Here is an 18,430-nt window from a genome sequence, read left to right on the forward strand (position 1 = left end):
AGATACTGTTACCCTATATTGCTACAGAAATGTTTCCTTATTAAGGGAATATTCCAGCATGGAATGCTAGAAAATTATTATAGCATATCTCCATCAAAGGGGTTAATAAAAATTGATAAATCAGGGTTATTCAATGGCACAAAAATCGGATGACGTTCCACTATTTCCACTGAATTAAAAAAATACTCATCAGTATGTACAGGAGGATGTTTTCTGCTACCATTTCTTCCCTGGAATTTGAAAGTCAGCAAAGATGAGTCAAGAAATGTAGATACATATGGTTTGATCATCGATTCCATTCGACCCAGTAACCCAGGGGATTACCAAAGTAAAAAACATACGTAGCTTTGGTTACTGCATTTTTATCGCACGGTCGTTGCACTTCCAGGACAAATGCTACGTAACGTTTGTTAGTTAATCTTGCATCGATAACACGTCATGTTACGTTGACCTATCTCGTCAGAGGGACCTTGATTATTTTCAGTTTCAGGAAATTGCTCGTGTGATCGGGTTCGCTGATTATTCGGAATCGTGACTAGTCGAAGGATTTTAAAAACTTTAGAATTTCAATTAACACTGTAAATTAAAATGTCTATTGGCCCGTTGAAACGTAGGATCAGAAGTTATTAAATTCGTTTCGGGTCAGAAATAAATCATTCACCTTTCAAGATACTTAAAATCGTAACACATTTCAAGAACGTCCTTAAACAATTAACAAACGCGCAACATTTCATTCTACGAACAATCGTTCCTTTCATTTAAAAACGAACGATCGTTAAACTAGAAATTCAGCATCGAACATCAGAATACAATTGATCTCTCTATTCTCGACCGAGATTCTTCACCTGGCCAATTAAATTGCACAGAGATAACTAGAACTTTTATCGTCAGACAGAAATCATCGAAAGCAGTTTAATTACAGTTTATCGAACGAACAAAGTAGACGTCAATGCGAAGACTCGCGACGATAGGTTGAATTTCTTTCGGTGTATCGGAATTTATCAACGCTGACAGAGCGAACGTGATATAAAACCGATTGAATTAATTAGTTTGGACGAGAAGGGATTAATTAGAGACGTTATCGTCTGTTCGAGATTCGTCTATCCTGGAAATACAGAGGGGTGGAGAGAAACAACTCCTTCCCTGGTCCATCGTCCACCTTCCACGAGGCTGTGACTCGCGATAAACCACGGGACGCCTCGTGTCTGCATCGTCGTAACCAGGAATCGTCGCGACGACGCTTCGGACGCGTATAAATACCATCGTCGAAGAGCGAGCAAGCTTCAGTACGCCGTTCGCTTTTCGTGATCTCTCGTCTCGAGATTTTCTTTCTAACGCTTCCTTAACCACGCATTTTTCTCGCAATCTTCGGAAAAAATGGGTACGTTCAGAGATCGTGCTCTGTCGATTCGAAATAAACTGATGGATTTTTTCATTAAATTCACCGGTCGATGAACAGTATACTTCACTTAATTAAGTGAAATAGTATTATAATAGTCAGACAGTGAGCTTTTGTTACAGAGATTAGAGTGTTTGTTTCTTCTTTTTAATTTGTATGCTCAGAACGTCTGTTTTTGTTTTCTTTTTTGTTTTTATAGAATTGTCACACGTGGTTGAACTCTTTTGACAGTCACAAATCGTATACTCAACGATTGCAATTAACCCTTTCGCTGCAGAGTTGGAAAACACCCTCTGAAGTTTGATGAATAATAAAATAGTCAATTTAGATTTAATTTTATATTTTATATTACTTTTCTTTTTTGAATTTCATACTATTACTTTAGATATTATTTTTCTGATATATGAATGTCTGAGTTGCGATTGACTCAGGCTCTAGCATTCGAGGGATGAAGACAAAAATCTGTGTCTTATTGTGCTTCGACAGCAATTCCACGCGTTGTTTACAGTGAAAGGGTTAATAGTAAATGTTTCGTCTTTGATAACGAAACGATTGATCTTGTAAAAGCAGCAAAAATATTATTCAAAAGAAAACAATTCATATTCTATCAGAGTGTGTTAAGAACCCTTCGATTACAAGAACGTTACGAGTGTAAAATGTAAAAATCTTACAGAGAATAATAACAACAGAAGCAGACGTTCTTCCTCGTCTGAGAAAGCAAAAGAGATAGAGGCGATAAATGGACTGGTTTCAGAAAAGAACGTCCTCATCACTGGTGGAGCCTCAGGATTAGGGTGTGCTTTTCTCAATCACTTTTTGAAACACGGTGCCAGCGTGAGTATTTTTCAGAGATAAACTCTGGGGATCATCAAACTTGTACACACCCATTTAATTCGTTCTTTTTTCTTTGATTATTAGAAGATAATTATACTGGACATCGATGCAGACGCTGGAAAAAAAGTGGAACTGAGCGTCGAAAAATCGTATGGAGAAAAAAAGGTGCACTTTATACATGTGGACGTGTCTGATTACCAACAAACGGCTGGTAAGTGTCAGACATCATGAAAAACTGAATTGGGTACCATTGATAAGAATTTTAATGGGTTCTTAAATCAGTATCGTGGTCGTTTATGTAATTGATAATGATAGAATGAATTCATAAACCTTGATCCAAGAAAAACATAAATATTTTGATTAATTTAGAAAAGAGGGTCTACCTATTTTCATTTTTAATTTCTTTTTTTTTGAAGAGGCTTTTGAGAAAGCAGCCAAACTTATGAACGACATTGATGTTGTTATTAATAATGCTGGGATTTTGGATGAACGAAGATGGGAAAGAGAAATTGCAGTGAACATTGTAAGTAAATATAAAACGTAGTTTTATTTTCATTTTTCAAAATTATATAATTATTTTACACTGTTTCAGGGAGGGATGGTGTCTACCGCTTTCCTTGCTGTTAAATATTTAAACAGAAATGAACTTGGACACGGTGGAACTCTGGTGAACGTTAGCCAGCACATTGACATCAGATGCACAGCTCAGCTTCCGGTTTACACGGCTACCAAGCACGCCATCATCGGTCTCTCGCAATCTCTCGCGGTAAAATTATTTCTTATGATAATTCGTATGAATAATTAATAAGACAGTGAAATTTTTCAATTTTTATTCTCAACTCATCGGCACTTTGAACATAGATCTTACAAAATTTGAGAACACAATGAACGGTGCTACTAACATCAAGTATTTGTTCGTTTCCTTCGAATAAACATTACAGAGTTTCTAGAAAATGCAACTTAACATTAAGGAAAGACTACTTTTAACTAAAATAAATTGTCAATATTCATTAGGAATCTTATCGATATGAGAAGACCGGTATCCGAGTGATAACGTTGTGCCCAGGCTTAACAGAGACTGCGCTCACAGTGGACAGTCCAAACAAGTTGCTCTCTCGGGTGATGAAGGCGGATTTCGTAAAAAATCTCGAACAATTATCCATACAAACGTAAGTTTATTTTCATCCCGACGAAGACCTCGGTTGTTGAACGATGAAAATAATAAAAATTCTTATCGATTCGTTGCAGACCGTACGTAGTGGCTCAAGGTTTGATGTCGATATTGAGGATCGGTGAGTCCGGTAGCATATGGGTGGTTGAAAACGGTCGAAGTCCGTACGAAGTTTACGTGCCGAATCCTCGTACTTTGCGCCGCACTTACAAGAACAATTTCACGCTTGTCGAGAGCAAAGTGACGGCAAGAGGTCGTCCGATAAGAGAGGTCTGCGACAACACGAGGACAGGTCTGATGAGCTGCGCTTGACACGAGAACGTCGCTTCTCTTCGACCGTGATCTGCCGTATTCTTCAGGAATCATCAGAAATGATTCGGATCAGCTACGCGCGTTCCAATTCCCTTGATGAACGATCGAGGGAATTCGAAATTGTTGCGGAGGGATGTTGAGTAAGATTTGTACTTGTTCGATCAAATCTGAAAGAAGTTGAAGGAAATGAAAAAGATTCAAGCTACGCGTTGCTTGATTTTTTCTTCTCAGTCATTGATACAATGTTAAGTATTTATACACGCGTATACGCAACGCATCGCATTTTTGTACATAGATGAATCGACGCCACCATGTTATTCTTTTTTTTTTTTTAAGTTTACTTAGCATTTAAGTCGACAATAATGATATGCCTTTTTTTTACGCGATCAAGTCTCTTTTTAATTGTTCGAACTCTCTTTTTCTTGGAGCACTGACGATTTACGAAAACAATTTTTATTGATAATTGACGAATACTTTCGGATACTTTTTTCTCCTTTCTCTTTTTTTTTCGCAAAGCAATTGGTGGGCTTAAGGAGTATACAACAAACGTTATTTTATTATTTCAATATTATTCAGCAATGGGAATCACAATATCCGTTGTACAAAACAAAAATTTATTATCGGAAAACCGCATACACCGTGTGCTTTCTTTCCACGCGCTATGCATAAAACTTAAAAGTTATATTTCTTCTTTTTCCCCCATATTCCTTTCTAGTTAACTTATCTTTATACGCTTTATATTTTTTTTTCCTTGCTTTGCAACTTTACTGTTAGCTTATGGAGGTTTTTCTTCTTTTTTTTTTTTATAAGACTTACACGTAACTAAATCTCATGTTAATGTAATGTATATATCTGTATACGTTTAGGATTCCATACGAACCATAAGAAAATAACAGTCGCAAATAATATACCTATGCCTTCCTTTTTGCGTCTTATATTTTTGAAGAACATTATCATGCTTTTAGAGTCTTACTCTCGTAACGCTATCTGCAATCTACGCATAGCGTCCTCGTACATCAAAAATTTATCAGAATTCTTTTTTTAATAGAAAATCGAACTTATTAAACGCAGTCGAACTACAAGAAGGCATTTGCGCTTCCATTTTCTCTTTCATTAACATACTCACGTTTAATATTTCAAAGAAAAAAAAGGGCAAACAAAAATCAATGGTCAGTATTGATGTACGATTCAGCTTTACACGCGTATTTCTATGAAATATACAAAATCAATCTTTTTATTTGTTTTCTTCTTTTCTTGTTTCTCCATAAGGAACAATTATACATTCCTGTTCGAAAATCAAAACCCCCTGGTAAATACACGAGTAAAATAATTATTTCACCAAAATTCGCATACACGGTCATTATCTTAAATAAATAATGTTGACTGTTCAAAATAATCGTAATATATTGTCCTACTCTAATCTGCGATTGAACGCATGTTTCACTTTATCTTTTTCCTCTTTTTTTTTTTTCGTTTGATACCCCCTACTAATTTGTTTTATTCACCCGTGAAAAGCTTTAATCAACAGTAGTGCTCCATGCGTCTCGTTTTACTAGAGTAACAACACATGCAACATGAAAAATTAATTCGTCACTTTGCTTTCATCTTTATCCATCTTTCTTCGAAATCGTGTCATACTATTCTTATTTGTTTTTATAGACAATGTGTTTACGTTGCATTACAAAAATTTTCCTTGAGATTCTTATTGTTCTTTTACTCTCATAATTGCATGCTTGTCGAGTTAACAGTGTTTAAACAAGTGTAACTGAAAATTTAAAACTTGTTACTTTGTATATGTTGTTTGAAAACATTCTACCGTCCGGCGTGTATTACTTATTACACTCATTATACTTATTACACCCATTATACTTATTACACTCATAAGCATTCGACAATTTCTTAACTCGTAGGACATGATAGCTCTGAATATCAAGTTGCTTTTTTTTCTTGAAACTTAACTATTTATAACAATAAGATTCGTATTTATTTGTCGAGAAATTCTAAACGCAGGACTTGCAAAGCAATGATCAGTTTCCTACGTTATTCCTGCGTGACAGTAGAAAAACCTCACGATAAAGTTCTCTCAAAGAACTTTTCACTTCTTTTTTTTTTTATTACCTTTACCTCTTCTTCTTCTCCTTAACCAAGTGAATCCTTTTTACACTTGAATTCAAATCAGTCCGTAAAGGCAGAGCATGTATTGTAAAAATCTTAATCCTAAAGTGAATACTTATTTATATAGTAGGGCGTCGTTCATTCAAAAGGATGATACAACGCGGCTGTTCTGCTGCGATGGAGTAGTGGATTGTTCGTTGGTCGTGCGATTTTGACTGCCAGGATTGTTCTGTTGCTGTTGGTTAGCGGGTTTACGGTTACCACCTCTAGAACCTCTATAACCACCTCGGAAACCAGAACCACCAGCACCACCACCACCTCGATACATGCCTCCCATTCCACGATTATAGTAACCACGTCCGCGAAAACTACCACGTCTCGTTGACGCAACACCAAATGTTTCAGAGTTCAGTTTACGTTCAGTCCTCCAGTCCGTACGTTGGAACCGTCTGTAATATTTTATAAAAATCATATTGTATATACTTACTTTCTGTGATCACACATCTTACTTCAGTTTCCACAACTTACCCTTTACTCCTCTCAACAGCCTCGCAGCTAATGTTATCAAAGAAAGACTTCGACTTATCGTAATGAACAATCTCAGGTTCTTCTTCCGGTTCACCTTCGCCCGCTCCAGTCTCATTACCGCTGTCATCTTTCTTCTCATTATCAGCACCAGTATCAATCTTCGTTTTTGCCAACTGAGATCTAGATTTTATAACGAATATCAATGCCACCTCCGTTGATTTTAAACACATCATTAAAGTTTATGGTATCGTTTGTCGATGCGTTGCGTAAGTAAAACATGTAGTATACGATCATGAATTGCTTTAAAAACGCATAACATTGATTTCGCATGGTATCCACGTTTATCATTTCAAATGTACTTGAAATGAATCCGGCACTAACCATGCATAATAAAAAAGGAATACACACAACCGTACATACCTTAGCTCCTCGAATTCAGTATTAGCTTGCTCGAAATCGTAGTCATTATCGAACTTCAATGTATTCTTCGGTTTAGCACCAGTATTCCCAGGTTGATTTCTATAGCCCCCGCGACCTCTCCCTCTTCCTCGCATGTTTCCACGATTCATCCATCCACCACGATTCCCTCGACCCCCTTGGTTATGAGTACCCTGACCTTGTAACTGACCATCCTGCTTCATCGAATCACGCTTTCCATCGTTATATTGAGATACTGTACCTCCTGCTTTATTGCCGCTATTGTTGAAACAAAATACATCAATTTAAGAAAACGCTTGTCCTCTATAATATGTTTTGCATTGATTTGCTACATACCCATCATGATCGCGTCGGGCAGGTTGAATAGTTCTCATATTCGTTTTATCACCAAGCTTACCAACACTGCTGGCTTGTTGTTTTTGTTGCTGTTGTTGAATACCTACTTGAATACCTTGATCTATAGTTGGACTTTTGCGTGTTAACAAAGAGGAAGTTGGAGTTGTTGATCGTGAACCTCCGCTAATGAGATCTAATACACCTGCAAGATAAAGTAAGTAATCACATATCCAGCATTTTCACCGAGGACTTAATGGCAATTTCAAGGACAAACGCGCAACAAGTATTTAAATATTTACCGCGAAATTAATAGTTATCGGAGTACTAGGGCTAAAACTAATCTTAAAAGATGATTTCTATATAAAATTTCAACTGTTCTTGCTATTATGTTACTTACTAATGCATAGTGCTTCTTATATTGTTTAAATGAAATTCAGATGCATATTTAGAACGAAACTACTAAATCAAAAATGTATGAGAAAAGGTTTCATGCACAAACTGAAACAAGAAAATGTTGAAAATAAATGATTATAATTGTAGTGCATGTATAATCCACATAAAATATAAATTAAACATTCAAAAGTTGAGATTGCTGTTATTTCACAATTATCTTACAACGTTAATTTTAAAACTGATATTAAATATACATTTTAACTCAAACAATATATCATCACTGATGTTAAATAAAAGATATCAATATGCAGAATAAGCGAAAATCGACGAAGATACGTAAATTATTAGTTGATGAAAATAAATTTTATTAACAAAGCAGATTACACTGAAGCAATAAGTTTAAAGTAATCATTTCTTTAGCATTGAAATTAATATAAATTTGTTATTATAAAGCTGAAACTTAATGTAAATAGTTGTATACAAGCAATTAGAAGAAAGCAAAAAAGCAACCTTTTCATGCACTTTGTTAGTGCATAATTTGCGATTAATAACAAAAATGGATTATATGAGTAAGGATAACAAGCATTACCAAAGAAGAAGCAGCAAGCATGCCATTGGCAAGGAATAGTTCATAGCAAAAACAGTTTACCATCTTCCAGAGATTGGTCTTTTGGTAATGGGTCGACATTGGCCATCGGTAGTGAGTTTGGGATAGAGATGGCATTGGGTTCAGCAGAGCCCAAGCTCAACTCACTTGGCTGTTTATTGATTGGTCCACGAGGATCTCTAGTAGAAGGTGGCATCCCCATTACAGGTCCCATAGTACCCATTGTCATGCCATAGGGTGTTCCATATTGTCCACCCATTGGACCCATCATTGGATGAGCATAACTAGGTTGAGGCTGGTATGACTGCTGGCTCATAGACGGTTGCACCGTCATCTATAAATAATCAACAATTGTAGATGATACTAAATTGTGCTTTTAAACATAACTTTTATAATTTATATATTTTACATAATGCTGTCACCAAATATTATATATATATAATTACCTGTACAATAGCTGGATCATTTGGAATAGAACTAACATTGTTGACAACTCGAATATCTTTAATATCTGAACCACGGAATAAAATATATTCGTATACTTGATTCTGTGGTGCCACTGGAAGCTGTGTTTCTCGATCCTCAGTTCCAAAAGAACGTACTGCATTATTTGAAAAAATGGATTACTACATATTTTAGAAACAAATGTACCTATATTTTAATATAATCAAATAAATTAATGAAATAATTAATAAAATATAAAATTAAAACTTTAATAACATAAATAAAGTTGATATGCAATGACATAAAATTCAAATTTAACGATTTATTATAACAGTTTCATAATATATCTCAAAAAAAAAAGGACAAGGGATATAAACATGATAAGTATGATACATAAACATTTGACACAATGGTGGATATAAGCATTGGCTTTCAAACAACCTGACTTTGCACAAACAATGCCAGATACATTATCACTGGAAATATTTAAATTTTAATAAAATGCTTTTCATACTTCAAACTCTGTTTGTTTCACTGTGGTTCTAAATTGTTTGAAGCAGTTAAATATAATATTATGTTACAAAGAAAATATATAAAAATATAATTATTATATTACATAGAATTCAACTTATTACTGTAATTATAAGAACTGTAAAATTAAAATATAAAATCGTCTAATTAAATATTAACTTGCATACATCTGTTATCATAATTTTTACATTCAAATATAGAATGTTATAAATACAGAAATACTAAATAATATGTTTAATAAGTTTATTGGAATTAAAAATACGTTAAATCTAAATACAGACTTCGGAAACAGATTTAAATTAAGAATAATGTATAATATATCCGTTATAGCTGACGGGTGACCCCCGTTGTTTTGTATCGAAGCTTTACCGGACGAATCCAACTACCGACTATTTCCAAAGTATTTTTGAATAGAATATAAAGGAATTGTCGAATTCGCTTTTAAAAAATGCACGAACCAGATATACAAAACAAATGCAAGAAGGTAATCGATAATGAAAAGTAGCGGTTATTACAACAAAATAACCGGGAAACTGAGCAGCGGCAAAACTGATTTCGGTATCCATCTTGATTTGAGACTCACCATTAGCCAGAGCAATCGTGCATTCTTGAGGATCAACAGTAAAAAGTCGGCCTTCGTAACGAATATCCGCCTTCGATATTAAGCTAATCTTCGAGCCCAACTCCGGCATTCCTCCGCTCATCTTGAATCTATTTCTTCTGCACGGTGATCGATGTGATATTATAGGATTCACGATATCATCTGACGAAACCACCAGCTGACACCAATGGTCGACAGCAAACTGCCAAGTCTACCAACAGAAGTTACGCATGCGCCGCACCCGCTACATATTCAGAATAATATATAAACTTAAAATGTAATAAAGTTGAGAATAAAAATAAAAACGGTATTCAATATGTATAGGAACAAGATGCTAAAAAGAAAAGATCTAATTTGGTGAATTACATCTTTCTCAGCAAAATGTTCTACACCGTACCAATTTGAAATTTCTATTTTAGATAATATATAAATATAAACCAAATAATGCTATTATCTCAGGATAAAATTTATAGTTGATTTATTAATATTTATGCGATCGAAAACATGTACAGCATGGATAACATGAGAATAAAATTCAACCCTTTTAAAATTTAATCGTACAACATTGGCATCATTGGCAAAGTAGACTTCACTAACTACATATTCAACAAGACGGCCATGCCTTTATTTCGGAGATATTGAATTCGTGCCTCGTAAACAAGCGCCATCTGATATAATCTAGCATAATAAAAATGTGAAACACATCGAAGTGCAACCAGTCTAATGCACGTTGACGATAAGCAGATTGTTTCCATATCAACGACTATAACTCATCACTCAGTGTCTCGAGTTCTGCGTTACCATATCTCAGTAAGAAAAGCATGTCCAGTCTTGCTGGAACTCTAGTCACAGGGACATCCTAGTACGGGGCCTGAGGAGAGGCCGATACCGGGTGCGATCCCCGGTGTCGGTCAAAGGGTAGGCACCAGTGGAGGGTCTCAATTTAGACCACCCACGAGATGGGAACCCTGTGTGCCAGGCGTGGAGGGTTCCGGAGTACTATACATAAGATCCCGGAACCCTCCTTAGCGCCAGTGTCGGTCGCCGTGGGGTTTTAGTCAGTAGGAATCTGACACTCCCCCGCCGCCCACCTCCAGGGGACGGTGGGGGGTCTTATGTAAGATTTCCCCACGTTAAAAGAAAAAAAAAAAAAATATTCACATCCAATGATTCGAGTAAAGGTAAGTAAAGGTAAGTACCCAGAGATCGTCGCTTCACGCGAGACAGCAACAATGTTGCAAAATGCGCGATCACGGCCTCGCGTTTTGCAACATTGTCGCCCCCGAAAGATCAAATGCCTCACAAGATGCGAAAAATCCTGTGAGGCAAGTGCTTGCCGCGCGCCCAACAATGTTGCAAACCGTGAGGCCGCGATTCGGTGTTCGCGGCCTCACGCTTTGCAACATTGTCGCGCCCGAAAGATCAAATGCCTCACAAGATGCAAAAAATCCTGTGAGGCAAGTGCTTGCCGCGCGCCCAACAATGTTGCAAACCGTGAGGCCGCGATTCCGCGTTCGCGGCCTCACGCTTTGCAACATTGTCGCGCCCGAAAGATCAAATGCCTCACAAGATGCGAAAAATTCTGTGAGGCAAGTGCTTGCCGCGTACCCAACAATGTTGCAAAACGTGAGGTCGCGATTCGGTGTTCACGACAATGTTGCAAATTGGAAAAGGTCGCCCGCGAGATCGGGATCGGGCCTCGCTAGACTTTACTTACCTTTACTTACCTTTACTTACCTTTACTTACCTTTACTTACCTATACTTTCCTATACTTACCTTTACTTACCTGTACTTACCTTTACTGGGATCAGTTTTTATAATGTATTATTATATTTATAATATATTTATTATAAGGGTTGCAGGGATATAGGGGCAACGGAGATGTAAGGAAGGCAGTGATGTGAGGGATGAAGTGCTACAGGGGTAATATCGGCGTGGCCGATGTAAAGAATGTAAAGAATGGGAAGATATGTAACTGCGAAGGGAAGCCATGGTCGATAAAGAGGAAAAGGATAATAAATAACTGGAAAGGGTGGTTTCTGCGAAGCCCGTGGAGAGAAATAAAATAATAAATAATTAGGAAACGTGGGTTTGCCCATAAAGAAGGATAAAATAAGGGTCAGAGGGAGTTAAAATTGTGTCTTTTCAGTAGTCTGTGCGAGGTGCGGTAAAAGAGGGCTTGTTTAAGCAAGATTGTTATACCGACTGTGTTCTGTACCTGTAAATGAAACTGGCCTTGGGGTGTCTGGAACCCCTAAAATGATAACCACTCGAAAACAAAGGCATGTCCAGTTTTGTTGGATCTGGAGTCACTGTAGACTTAGAGACTTGAAAGTTGTGTAAGTACTCGTTCTCCTAGTCTTACCTCCTTAGGATCTTGTGCCATAAAAATGTACATATAATGAATAGAAAAATTTAATTAATATAAATAGTAATTGTTTCAATATTGCTTAAAAATTTATTGTATAGGCGTGCAACTGACTAATAGTCATTATACATTACACCTTCGGCCAACATGGCGGCTTCATTGGGTCGAGTTTGTAAATCTGGTTTTTTAAAATCAAATTATGGAACATTATTCAATCAGGTATGTATTTTAAACATATAATTCATTTATAAATATATCAAATTGTCTGTTACAAGAATAGTATTCTTTGTCGAGATCTTAAATTCATAATATTGATGTTTTAAAGTTAATGTAATGTTCTTGCTGAACTACTGAACTTGTCGGCTGCTATGACATTTTTTCCCAAAGATAGTTTAATTTTATATAATCTGTTATTGTCTCTAATCAAATTAGATATATGGTATAACAAAACAGTAAATTAAATCAGAATTTGAAGACATTTTATTTCATGTTATGTAATAGTTATCAGGACAGAAAATTGTGATGCTGCCATGGTCAAGCAAATATGAGATCTATGTGGATAAAAGTAAAATACCAAATTTATAACTGGGAGTGTTCATAATTTTTAAAGATAATGATAGAATTAATATAAAATAATTGTTAATATTTTATGCTTTCAAATAAACTGGTTATTTCAACACTAAAAAATAATTACATCTGTCATTGTAGTGAATGTATTAGATTTAATCAACTTTATTGATACAATTTAAAATAAACTGATGCTTTATATTTCATGTTATCTAATATTTGAATTTTTATTTAGCAGGTGCATAATTTTTCTACCGCAAACCAATGGTCTAAGGGTAGAAAAGTGGTATGTGTATTTTTCTAATGAATTGAAGATGTCCTTCCCAATCCTATTCCTAATGTGCAACCAATAAAGCTTATTTCTTATTAAATACATGTATATATATATGCACATTAATTGTAAGTTTGAGTTATTTTAAGTATTATGTTACTATATGATATTTGTAAGACTAAAGTTTTATATAATTTAAACAATTACAGTTATTAACATGTCTGGGAGTTACTGCAGGTGGTATCAGTGCATTAATCTATGCTTTGGATCGTTCTGTAACAGCTTCAGATTTAATAGCACATGCACCTACTTTTAAGTGGGACTTCTATGGACTGTTTAATTCATTAGATCATAAGAGGTAATTAAAAGCATAATAGAAATGATATAATAAATAATTATACATGTATTATGTTTCATTATTTAGTATGCGACGAGGTTGGGAAGTATATAAAAATGTATGCTCAGCCTGTCATGGCTTGAAATATGTAGCTTATAGAGAACTTGTTGGTGTTACACATACCGAAGATGAAGCCAAAGCTATTGCAGAAGAAATTCAGGTAAATATTTACAAAAAATTAAGGTCAAATAACGCGAAGTAAAATGTTTAAAAAATGTTTTAAAAAAATTATGTGAATGTAGGTACAAGATGGTCCTGATGATACAGGAGCTTATTTTATGCGCTCTGGCAAATTATCTGATTATATTCCATCCCCATATCCAAATGAGGAAGCTGCAAGGGCAGCCAATAATGGTTCTGCCCCACCCGATTTATCCTTCATTCTTAATGCAAGGCACAATGGAGAGGTAAATTCTAATATCATGTGTTATTTAATATTTCGTAGAAAAAAAGTATTAGTTAAAGAAACTAATTTTTTTTTTAAATTGAAATATATTTTACATTTTAGAATTACATATTTTCATTATTAACTGGATACTGTGATGCACCAGCCGGAGTTCAAATAGGAGAAGGACAATATTTCAATCCTTATTTCCCTGGTGGAGCTATTGGCATGGCACAAGTAAGTTGATGTAGTTAATAAAATATTCTGATCTGATTTCTGATTTATATAAATATTCTAGGTCATTTTCGACGAAGTCTTAGAATTTGAAGATGGTACTCCAGCAACTGCTTCTCAAATAGCAAAAGATATTACCACATTCCTTATGTGGACATCAAATTCTGAATTTGATGAAAGAAAGCGATTAACTATTAAGGTAATTATTTATTATTCTTAGAAACATACTTTTTTAAATGTATGTAATTATAATTAATCTTATATCGTTATTATTTTTTACAGGCTATGATTATCTTCTCGACACTAACAATGTTAGCATACTATTGGAAGAGACAGAAGTGGACAACTATAAAACATACCAAACTACTTTTCACGCCAACGAAAAAGCAGTAAACCTTTCTACGTACAATTACTTCAGCGATTAGCTCAAAGAAAGTGATTTGACGATGTTAGGCTCTTACATTGGAATGTAGTTTTTTACTTTGTTTGGAAGTTGCGGCATTTTCAAAGCGTAATTGCACGCAAACTGATAGACATTCTCTAAACACATCATTCGCCTTGTACATATAACTACAACCAATGACATCGTCGTCTGGTTTAAATAAATTGTTAAACTCAATTAATTGTATATTCATTGTGAAGAAAAAAAGTTTCCCAAAATATTAACATTACAAGGAGTAGCGAGTAATAATATAAAGATAATTTCTAAAGAAATTTGTTTATTTTTTCAAGCTTGACTTCATCGACATGGAATAATAATTATTTAATATTTTTAGTAATATGAATTAGATTACACTATTACATGATTTATAGTGTAATACTGAAGTGCTAAGCTGATGAACAGGTATGTATAATATTTCAGGTAGTTGAGAATTTTATAATATTATATGATAAATGTGAAAATGTGTTAAAAATCTCGTACTTTGGTTTGGATTTACTTTAAAAATAAGGACAAATATCACTACAGTTTGAATGACAAAATTTCAAGAAATTATATTATGTTTGAAATAATTTACGGTTATATTTCTTTTTCTATAATGTAACATAATTGTGAAAAGTTTCCACTCTGTATACAACTTAATGAGAAAAGTATAGTTAGTGGCAATTCACGAAAGAATTGCACTAGCCTAACAGACCTCATTCCCTAATGATTGCAAAGCTATTTATGGTACTTTGGATGTTTATTAAAAATTAAGTATGACTTCATTAATACATCAATTATGAAGCTTAAATTGAAGAGTAAATAATACATATGTACTATTACCTGCACTATAATGACCAAATAAACTTAAAATATATTTCTAGTACATAAATAGTGGAATGGAGAACTGAAGATGTAATCTAATGCTTCATATATTGATGTACCCGTTGATGCAACACTATACCATTTACCATATATGTTATTATAAATCAAATTACTACTTGGTACGATTCAATTGTAACATAACTCTATTCTTTTTTTTCATATATATATAGAATAAGAGGCCGTTCTTGGATGATGTCTCAACCAAACACGCTCGATACATGCTCACTTTTATGCTACTTGCACAAAAAGGCACATTATTACATCAAAGATTGATCTCAACAACCTGTTTGCTAAAATCTTAATAACAACTAACAGAGATAATGTAAAGTAAGACTTGATAAAAATGAGCACACAAAGATATAAATTATTAAAATTTAGAATGGTCTACAATAGTAATTACTGAGACACCTCCACAGATTATGAAATGGCACTTATGCACAAACTGAAATGTTTACTAATTTACTTATTCAGGCGTTTTTTGTTTTTCATTTAAAAAACTTTGAAGGCATAAGTTGTTCTTACTGATTATTAATTTTATTACACAGTCTGTGTTTCCAGTTTTAAGAATCAAAATATGACTTTTGCTTTAGATTGTATTAACTTAAAAAGCTGAAACAGTATTTTCTTAATTAAATGTGAGTGCATATTTTTAAATAAGATATTAAAATTAAAATAATAATTTTATATATATATATATATAATATATGAAATGTGCTCTAAAATAAAAAAATGATAGATAATAATATACTTTATGAATTTTGTAAGTAAATATTTCTGTAAATTGAAAACACTGATTCAACTTTCATAGTCATCATCACCTTCTTTTCTTTTTACACAGGTGTTATTTCTTATTATATGTCTTTATTCGGCACCCATTTAATATTGTTTGGTACCTTCATTGGATCTCGCCCCATGCTACCACAAAAAGGAAGAGGTGTTGTGTTTAGATGTGGTTAGGCTAAAAGGTACTACCCTCTGGAGGCTGAGACAATTTCATATTTTCCTTCAATGTCATCAAGCGACGTAGCTCTTGAAGAACTGTCTTAATTGTGTATTCTCGTTGCCACTTTGCAAGTACTGGTACACTACGGTTATCAACCTGCAGAGTTTGATACATAAAATGTTTGTTCCCTTATTATTAACTTAAAAGAAACTAGATACTTACTGCTCCAGTAGTACTATTGATACAATTCATATTAATCCTGCTTAAAAATCTTACATTTGGTGCATCATCTGGATATCTCTGGCCACAATCAATTTTCAAACTGTACATCCTATTTTCATATGGTGTCTAAAAATATTATATAATGTTCAAGTAATTTGTTTACTTACTAATAATATTTGTAAGCACCTAATATTTTAATATTCTGTTCCTGCTGTTAATGACCAAGATTATAAATATTATTTATATTGTTTCAATTTCCATACACATAACTATAACTCATTCTACTTTTATTTAAATTTATACAATATCAAATCACATAAAGATTAATATATAAATATCAGTAATTATAATACAAAAATATAAACAATCTAATTGGCACATTAAATTGGAATGTTAAATCAATAAATTTAAATACAATTAAAAATTAGAAAATTACTCTAGGTGGTCCAATTATCATTCCAGTCCAATGTGTAAGAGTCATGTCATCATCGTTTTCCAAGCCCCAACTGATTGTACCATCTCCTACACCTTTCTGACCTTGTTCTAATTCCTCTAATAAACGGAAATTTCGAGGCACAACTAAAAAATATAAAATTGCAGTTACCATCTATAAAACTGCAAATAACATGTGATTAATCAAAAAAGATATAGGGAGTACAGGTTATGACTATATACTTTAGGATAAAGTATAACCTGCCATTCGTTATTATTTTTATAATTTCCTCTTAGATTCATATTAATTAGTTACAAGATAAGAGCAAAATATCAATAATATATTTTAAAAGTTGACAAATTAACCATCAGTTTTAAATACGTTTACTGTGTATGATAACTTATTAGAAAATGATAGGATACATCTTGCATTTCGACCAGGAATTTTGTGAAGATAATTTTTATCATGAAATTTTATATACGATTCGTTTTAAATGTTCCGTAAAACTTTTTAATTTCTGGAAAGTCTATTTGTTGTTCGTATCTTTTATCCATAAAACAGATATAAAATACTTACCTACACCGGTAGTGGGTACCGCCATGATATCTTATTTTTATGATACGCTGTATATTTTTCTAAAGAATACCGAATAACACCAAATAATATACCTCAAACTAATCCACTTCAGAATATGCGACTTAACTATAACGCGAAACTTTCATCACCTACAGCTGGGAGACGGAAAATAATATCTAATATTCAAGTGAAATTCACTTTGCGAAAATTCAGCCAACCTCCGTGAGGTTGTCTGTTTCCACAAACTACTTGCTTTCTAGACGGGTTTACTGCATCGTGCGTTTCTAATCTTGTAGCTACCAGCTGCTGTTTTAAAAATGTTAAATAAATAAGCTTGTAGTCTTTATAAATTGATATTTTACATTTTCATCAGATTTGCGGCTATAACTATGAGAATTGTGAATTCTTTTATATAAATTTCAATTATTTTAATATGGATTTTCAATGTTGTGAAAAAAATAAGGTTTTTGAAACAAAAAAAAGTATTTCGCGCAAGTATTATAAATATGTTATTTTAAAATATCGAATCCTGTAAATCAATAATGTTAATTGTGGGTTCATTTTATTTGTGGTATTTACAACTGAATATGTATTGAACCTTTTATGTTAGAATGGAGTTCTTTATGTTTTCGATACTGTCATGAATAACACGAATATTAGAACGAAGGAAAGTTGGTACAAATGGCGGCGGACAGTAGTAGGGAGGAAGTTGGTAGTGTCAGACCGGCTGCGCAAGAGCAGCCCGCAAGACTGATTTTCCAATAATGAACAGCCCGTGGTAACTGTCAGTTCGCTCGTGGTGCATTCGTTGACTCTTGCTGCGCACAGTGTGTTCCGGCGTGTGTTAAAATGTGCTGTACGATTAATTGAATACTCTCCTGAACGCGGATTACTCGAAGAACACCGGGAATCCTGCTACAAGACAGGTATGTGAAAAAAAGAATTTGTATTTTTCATACATAAAGGGGCTGCCCTGAGAGCCGTGCATACTGTTTGACATGCGAACAGATACACCTAT

General features: G+C 34.1%; 5 protein-coding genes across 10 annotated transcripts in view; 3 read left to right on the plus strand and 2 right to left on the minus strand.

The window, feature by feature from the left end:
* Window positions 1-1,223: 1,223 nt before the first annotated feature.
* On the plus strand, window positions 1,224-4,953 carry LOC114878274 (15-hydroxyprostaglandin dehydrogenase [NAD(+)]-like). 2 transcript variants are annotated; one of them, XM_046286282.1, is made up of 7 exons: window positions 1,224-1,381; window positions 2,154-2,233; window positions 2,318-2,444; window positions 2,650-2,756; window positions 2,826-2,999; window positions 3,248-3,402; window positions 3,482-4,953. In XM_046286282.1, exons 1-7 carry the CDS (start codon window positions 1,378-1,380, stop codon window positions 3,714-3,716), a joined length of 882 nt encoding a protein of 293 aa, XP_046142238.1. In that variant the 5' UTR covers window positions 1,224-1,377; the 3' UTR covers window positions 3,717-4,953. The 2 variants fall into 2 exon arrangements, with proteins under 2 accessions (XP_046142238.1, XP_046142237.1); XM_046286281.1 differs by having other exon boundaries at window positions 1,227-1,381; window positions 2,073-2,233.
* Window positions 4,266-9,910, minus strand: LOC114878269 (protein LSM14 homolog A). Of its 2 annotated transcripts, none has more exons than XM_029191876.2 (7): window positions 9,692-9,910; window positions 8,580-8,734; window positions 8,281-8,467; window positions 7,134-7,335; window positions 6,780-7,055; window positions 6,360-6,539; window positions 4,266-6,280 (listed from the first exon to the last, which is right to left on the minus strand). In XM_029191876.2, exons 1-7 carry the CDS (start codon window positions 9,810-9,812, stop codon window positions 5,974-5,976), a joined length of 1,428 nt encoding a protein of 475 aa, XP_029047709.1. In that variant the 5' UTR covers window positions 9,813-9,910; the 3' UTR covers window positions 4,266-5,973. The 2 variants fall into 2 exon arrangements, with proteins under 2 accessions (XP_029047709.1, XP_029047707.1); XM_029191874.2 differs by having other exon boundaries at window positions 8,176-8,467.
* Window positions 9,911-11,991: 2,081 nt separating this feature from the next.
* Window positions 11,992-14,551, plus strand: LOC114878264 (cytochrome c1, heme protein, mitochondrial). Of its 3 annotated transcripts, none has more exons than XM_029191860.2 (9): window positions 11,992-12,049; window positions 12,180-12,297; window positions 12,881-12,931; window positions 13,126-13,274; window positions 13,341-13,473; window positions 13,556-13,720; window positions 13,822-13,935; window positions 13,997-14,131; window positions 14,215-14,551. In XM_029191860.2, the coding sequence occupies exons 2-9, from the start codon at window positions 12,226-12,228 to the stop codon at window positions 14,323-14,325; spliced, it is 930 nt and encodes a 309-aa protein (XP_029047693.2). In that variant the 5' UTR covers window positions 11,992-12,049; window positions 12,180-12,225; the 3' UTR covers window positions 14,326-14,551. The 3 variants fall into 3 exon arrangements, with proteins under 3 accessions (XP_029047693.2, XP_029047694.2, XP_029047695.2); XM_029191861.2 differs by having other exon boundaries at window positions 12,020-12,102; XM_029191862.2 differs by lacking the exon at window positions 11,992-12,049 and having other exon boundaries at window positions 12,057-12,297.
* Window positions 14,552-14,634: 83 nt separating this feature from the next.
* On the minus strand, window positions 14,635-17,650 carry LOC114878265 (ubiquitin-conjugating enzyme E2 variant 2). Its single transcript, XM_029191863.2, has 4 exons — window positions 17,413-17,650; window positions 16,840-16,982; window positions 16,404-16,529; window positions 14,635-16,337 (listed from the first exon to the last, which is right to left on the minus strand). Exons 1-4 carry the CDS (start codon window positions 17,435-17,437, stop codon window positions 16,197-16,199), a joined length of 435 nt encoding a protein of 144 aa, XP_029047696.1. The 5' UTR covers window positions 17,438-17,650; the 3' UTR covers window positions 14,635-16,196.
* Window positions 17,651-17,753: 103 nt separating this feature from the next.
* Window positions 17,754-18,430, plus strand: part of LOC114878262 (tyrosine-protein kinase Src64B) — a 37,264-nt gene continuing 36,587 nt past the window's right edge. For both annotated transcript variants that reach the window (XM_029191854.2, XM_029191855.2), the window contains exon 1: window positions 17,754-18,338. The gene's annotated coding sequence lies outside the window, so the exon portion shown is untranslated. The remainder of the gene's footprint in view (window positions 18,339-18,430) is intronic.

The sequence above is a fragment of the Osmia bicornis genome, chromosome 6 (genome assembly GCF_907164935.1).
Source record: "Osmia bicornis bicornis chromosome 6, iOsmBic2.1, whole genome shotgun sequence".
Taxonomy (NCBI): domain Eukaryota; kingdom Metazoa; phylum Arthropoda; class Insecta; order Hymenoptera; family Megachilidae; genus Osmia; species Osmia bicornis.

Excerpts from the sequence above, each read along its gene's own strand:
- LOC114878274 (XM_046286281.1), top strand. Across the intron at positions 2,445-2,649 it reads TGATTACCAACAAACGGCTG|AGGCTTTTGAGAAAGCAGCC; the intron begins GTAAGTGTCAGA and ends TTTTTTTTGAAG. Across the intron at positions 3,000-3,247 it reads GTCTCTCGCAATCTCTCGCG|GAATCTTATCGATATGAGAA; the intron begins GTAAAATTATTT and ends AATATTCATTAG.
- LOC114878269 (XM_029191874.2), bottom strand. The coding sequence starts at position 9,812 with ATGAGCGGAGGAATGCCGGAGTTGGGCTCGAAGATTAGCTTAATATCG. Across the intron at positions 8,735-9,691 it reads CACGATTGCTCTGGCTAATG|TACGTTCTTTTGGAACTGAG; the intron begins GTGAGTCTCAAA and ends CAAATAATGCAG. Across the intron at positions 7,336-8,175 it reads AGACCAATCTCTGGAAGATG|GTGTATTAGATCTCATTAGC; the intron begins GTAAACTGTTTT and ends TTTATCTTGCAG.
- LOC114878264 (XM_029191860.2), top strand. The coding sequence starts at position 12,226 with ATGGCGGCTTCATTGGGTCGAGTTTGTAAATCTGGTTTTTTAAAATCA. Across the intron at positions 13,275-13,340 it reads AATTCATTAGATCATAAGAG|TATGCGACGAGGTTGGGAAG; the intron begins GTAATTAAAAGC and ends TTCATTATTTAG. Across the intron at positions 13,474-13,555 it reads CTATTGCAGAAGAAATTCAG|GTACAAGATGGTCCTGATGA; the intron begins GTAAATATTTAC and ends ATGTGAATGTAG.
- LOC114878265 (XM_029191863.2), bottom strand. The coding sequence starts at position 17,437 with ATGGCGGTACCCACTACCGGTGTAG. Across the intron at positions 16,530-16,839 it reads TGATAATTGGACCACCTAGA|ACACCATATGAAAATAGGAT; the intron begins GTAATTTTCTAA and ends TAATATTTTTAG. Across the intron at positions 16,338-16,403 it reads TCAATAGTACTACTGGAGCA|GTTGATAACCGTAGTGTACC; the intron begins GTAAGTATCTAG and ends CAAACTCTGCAG.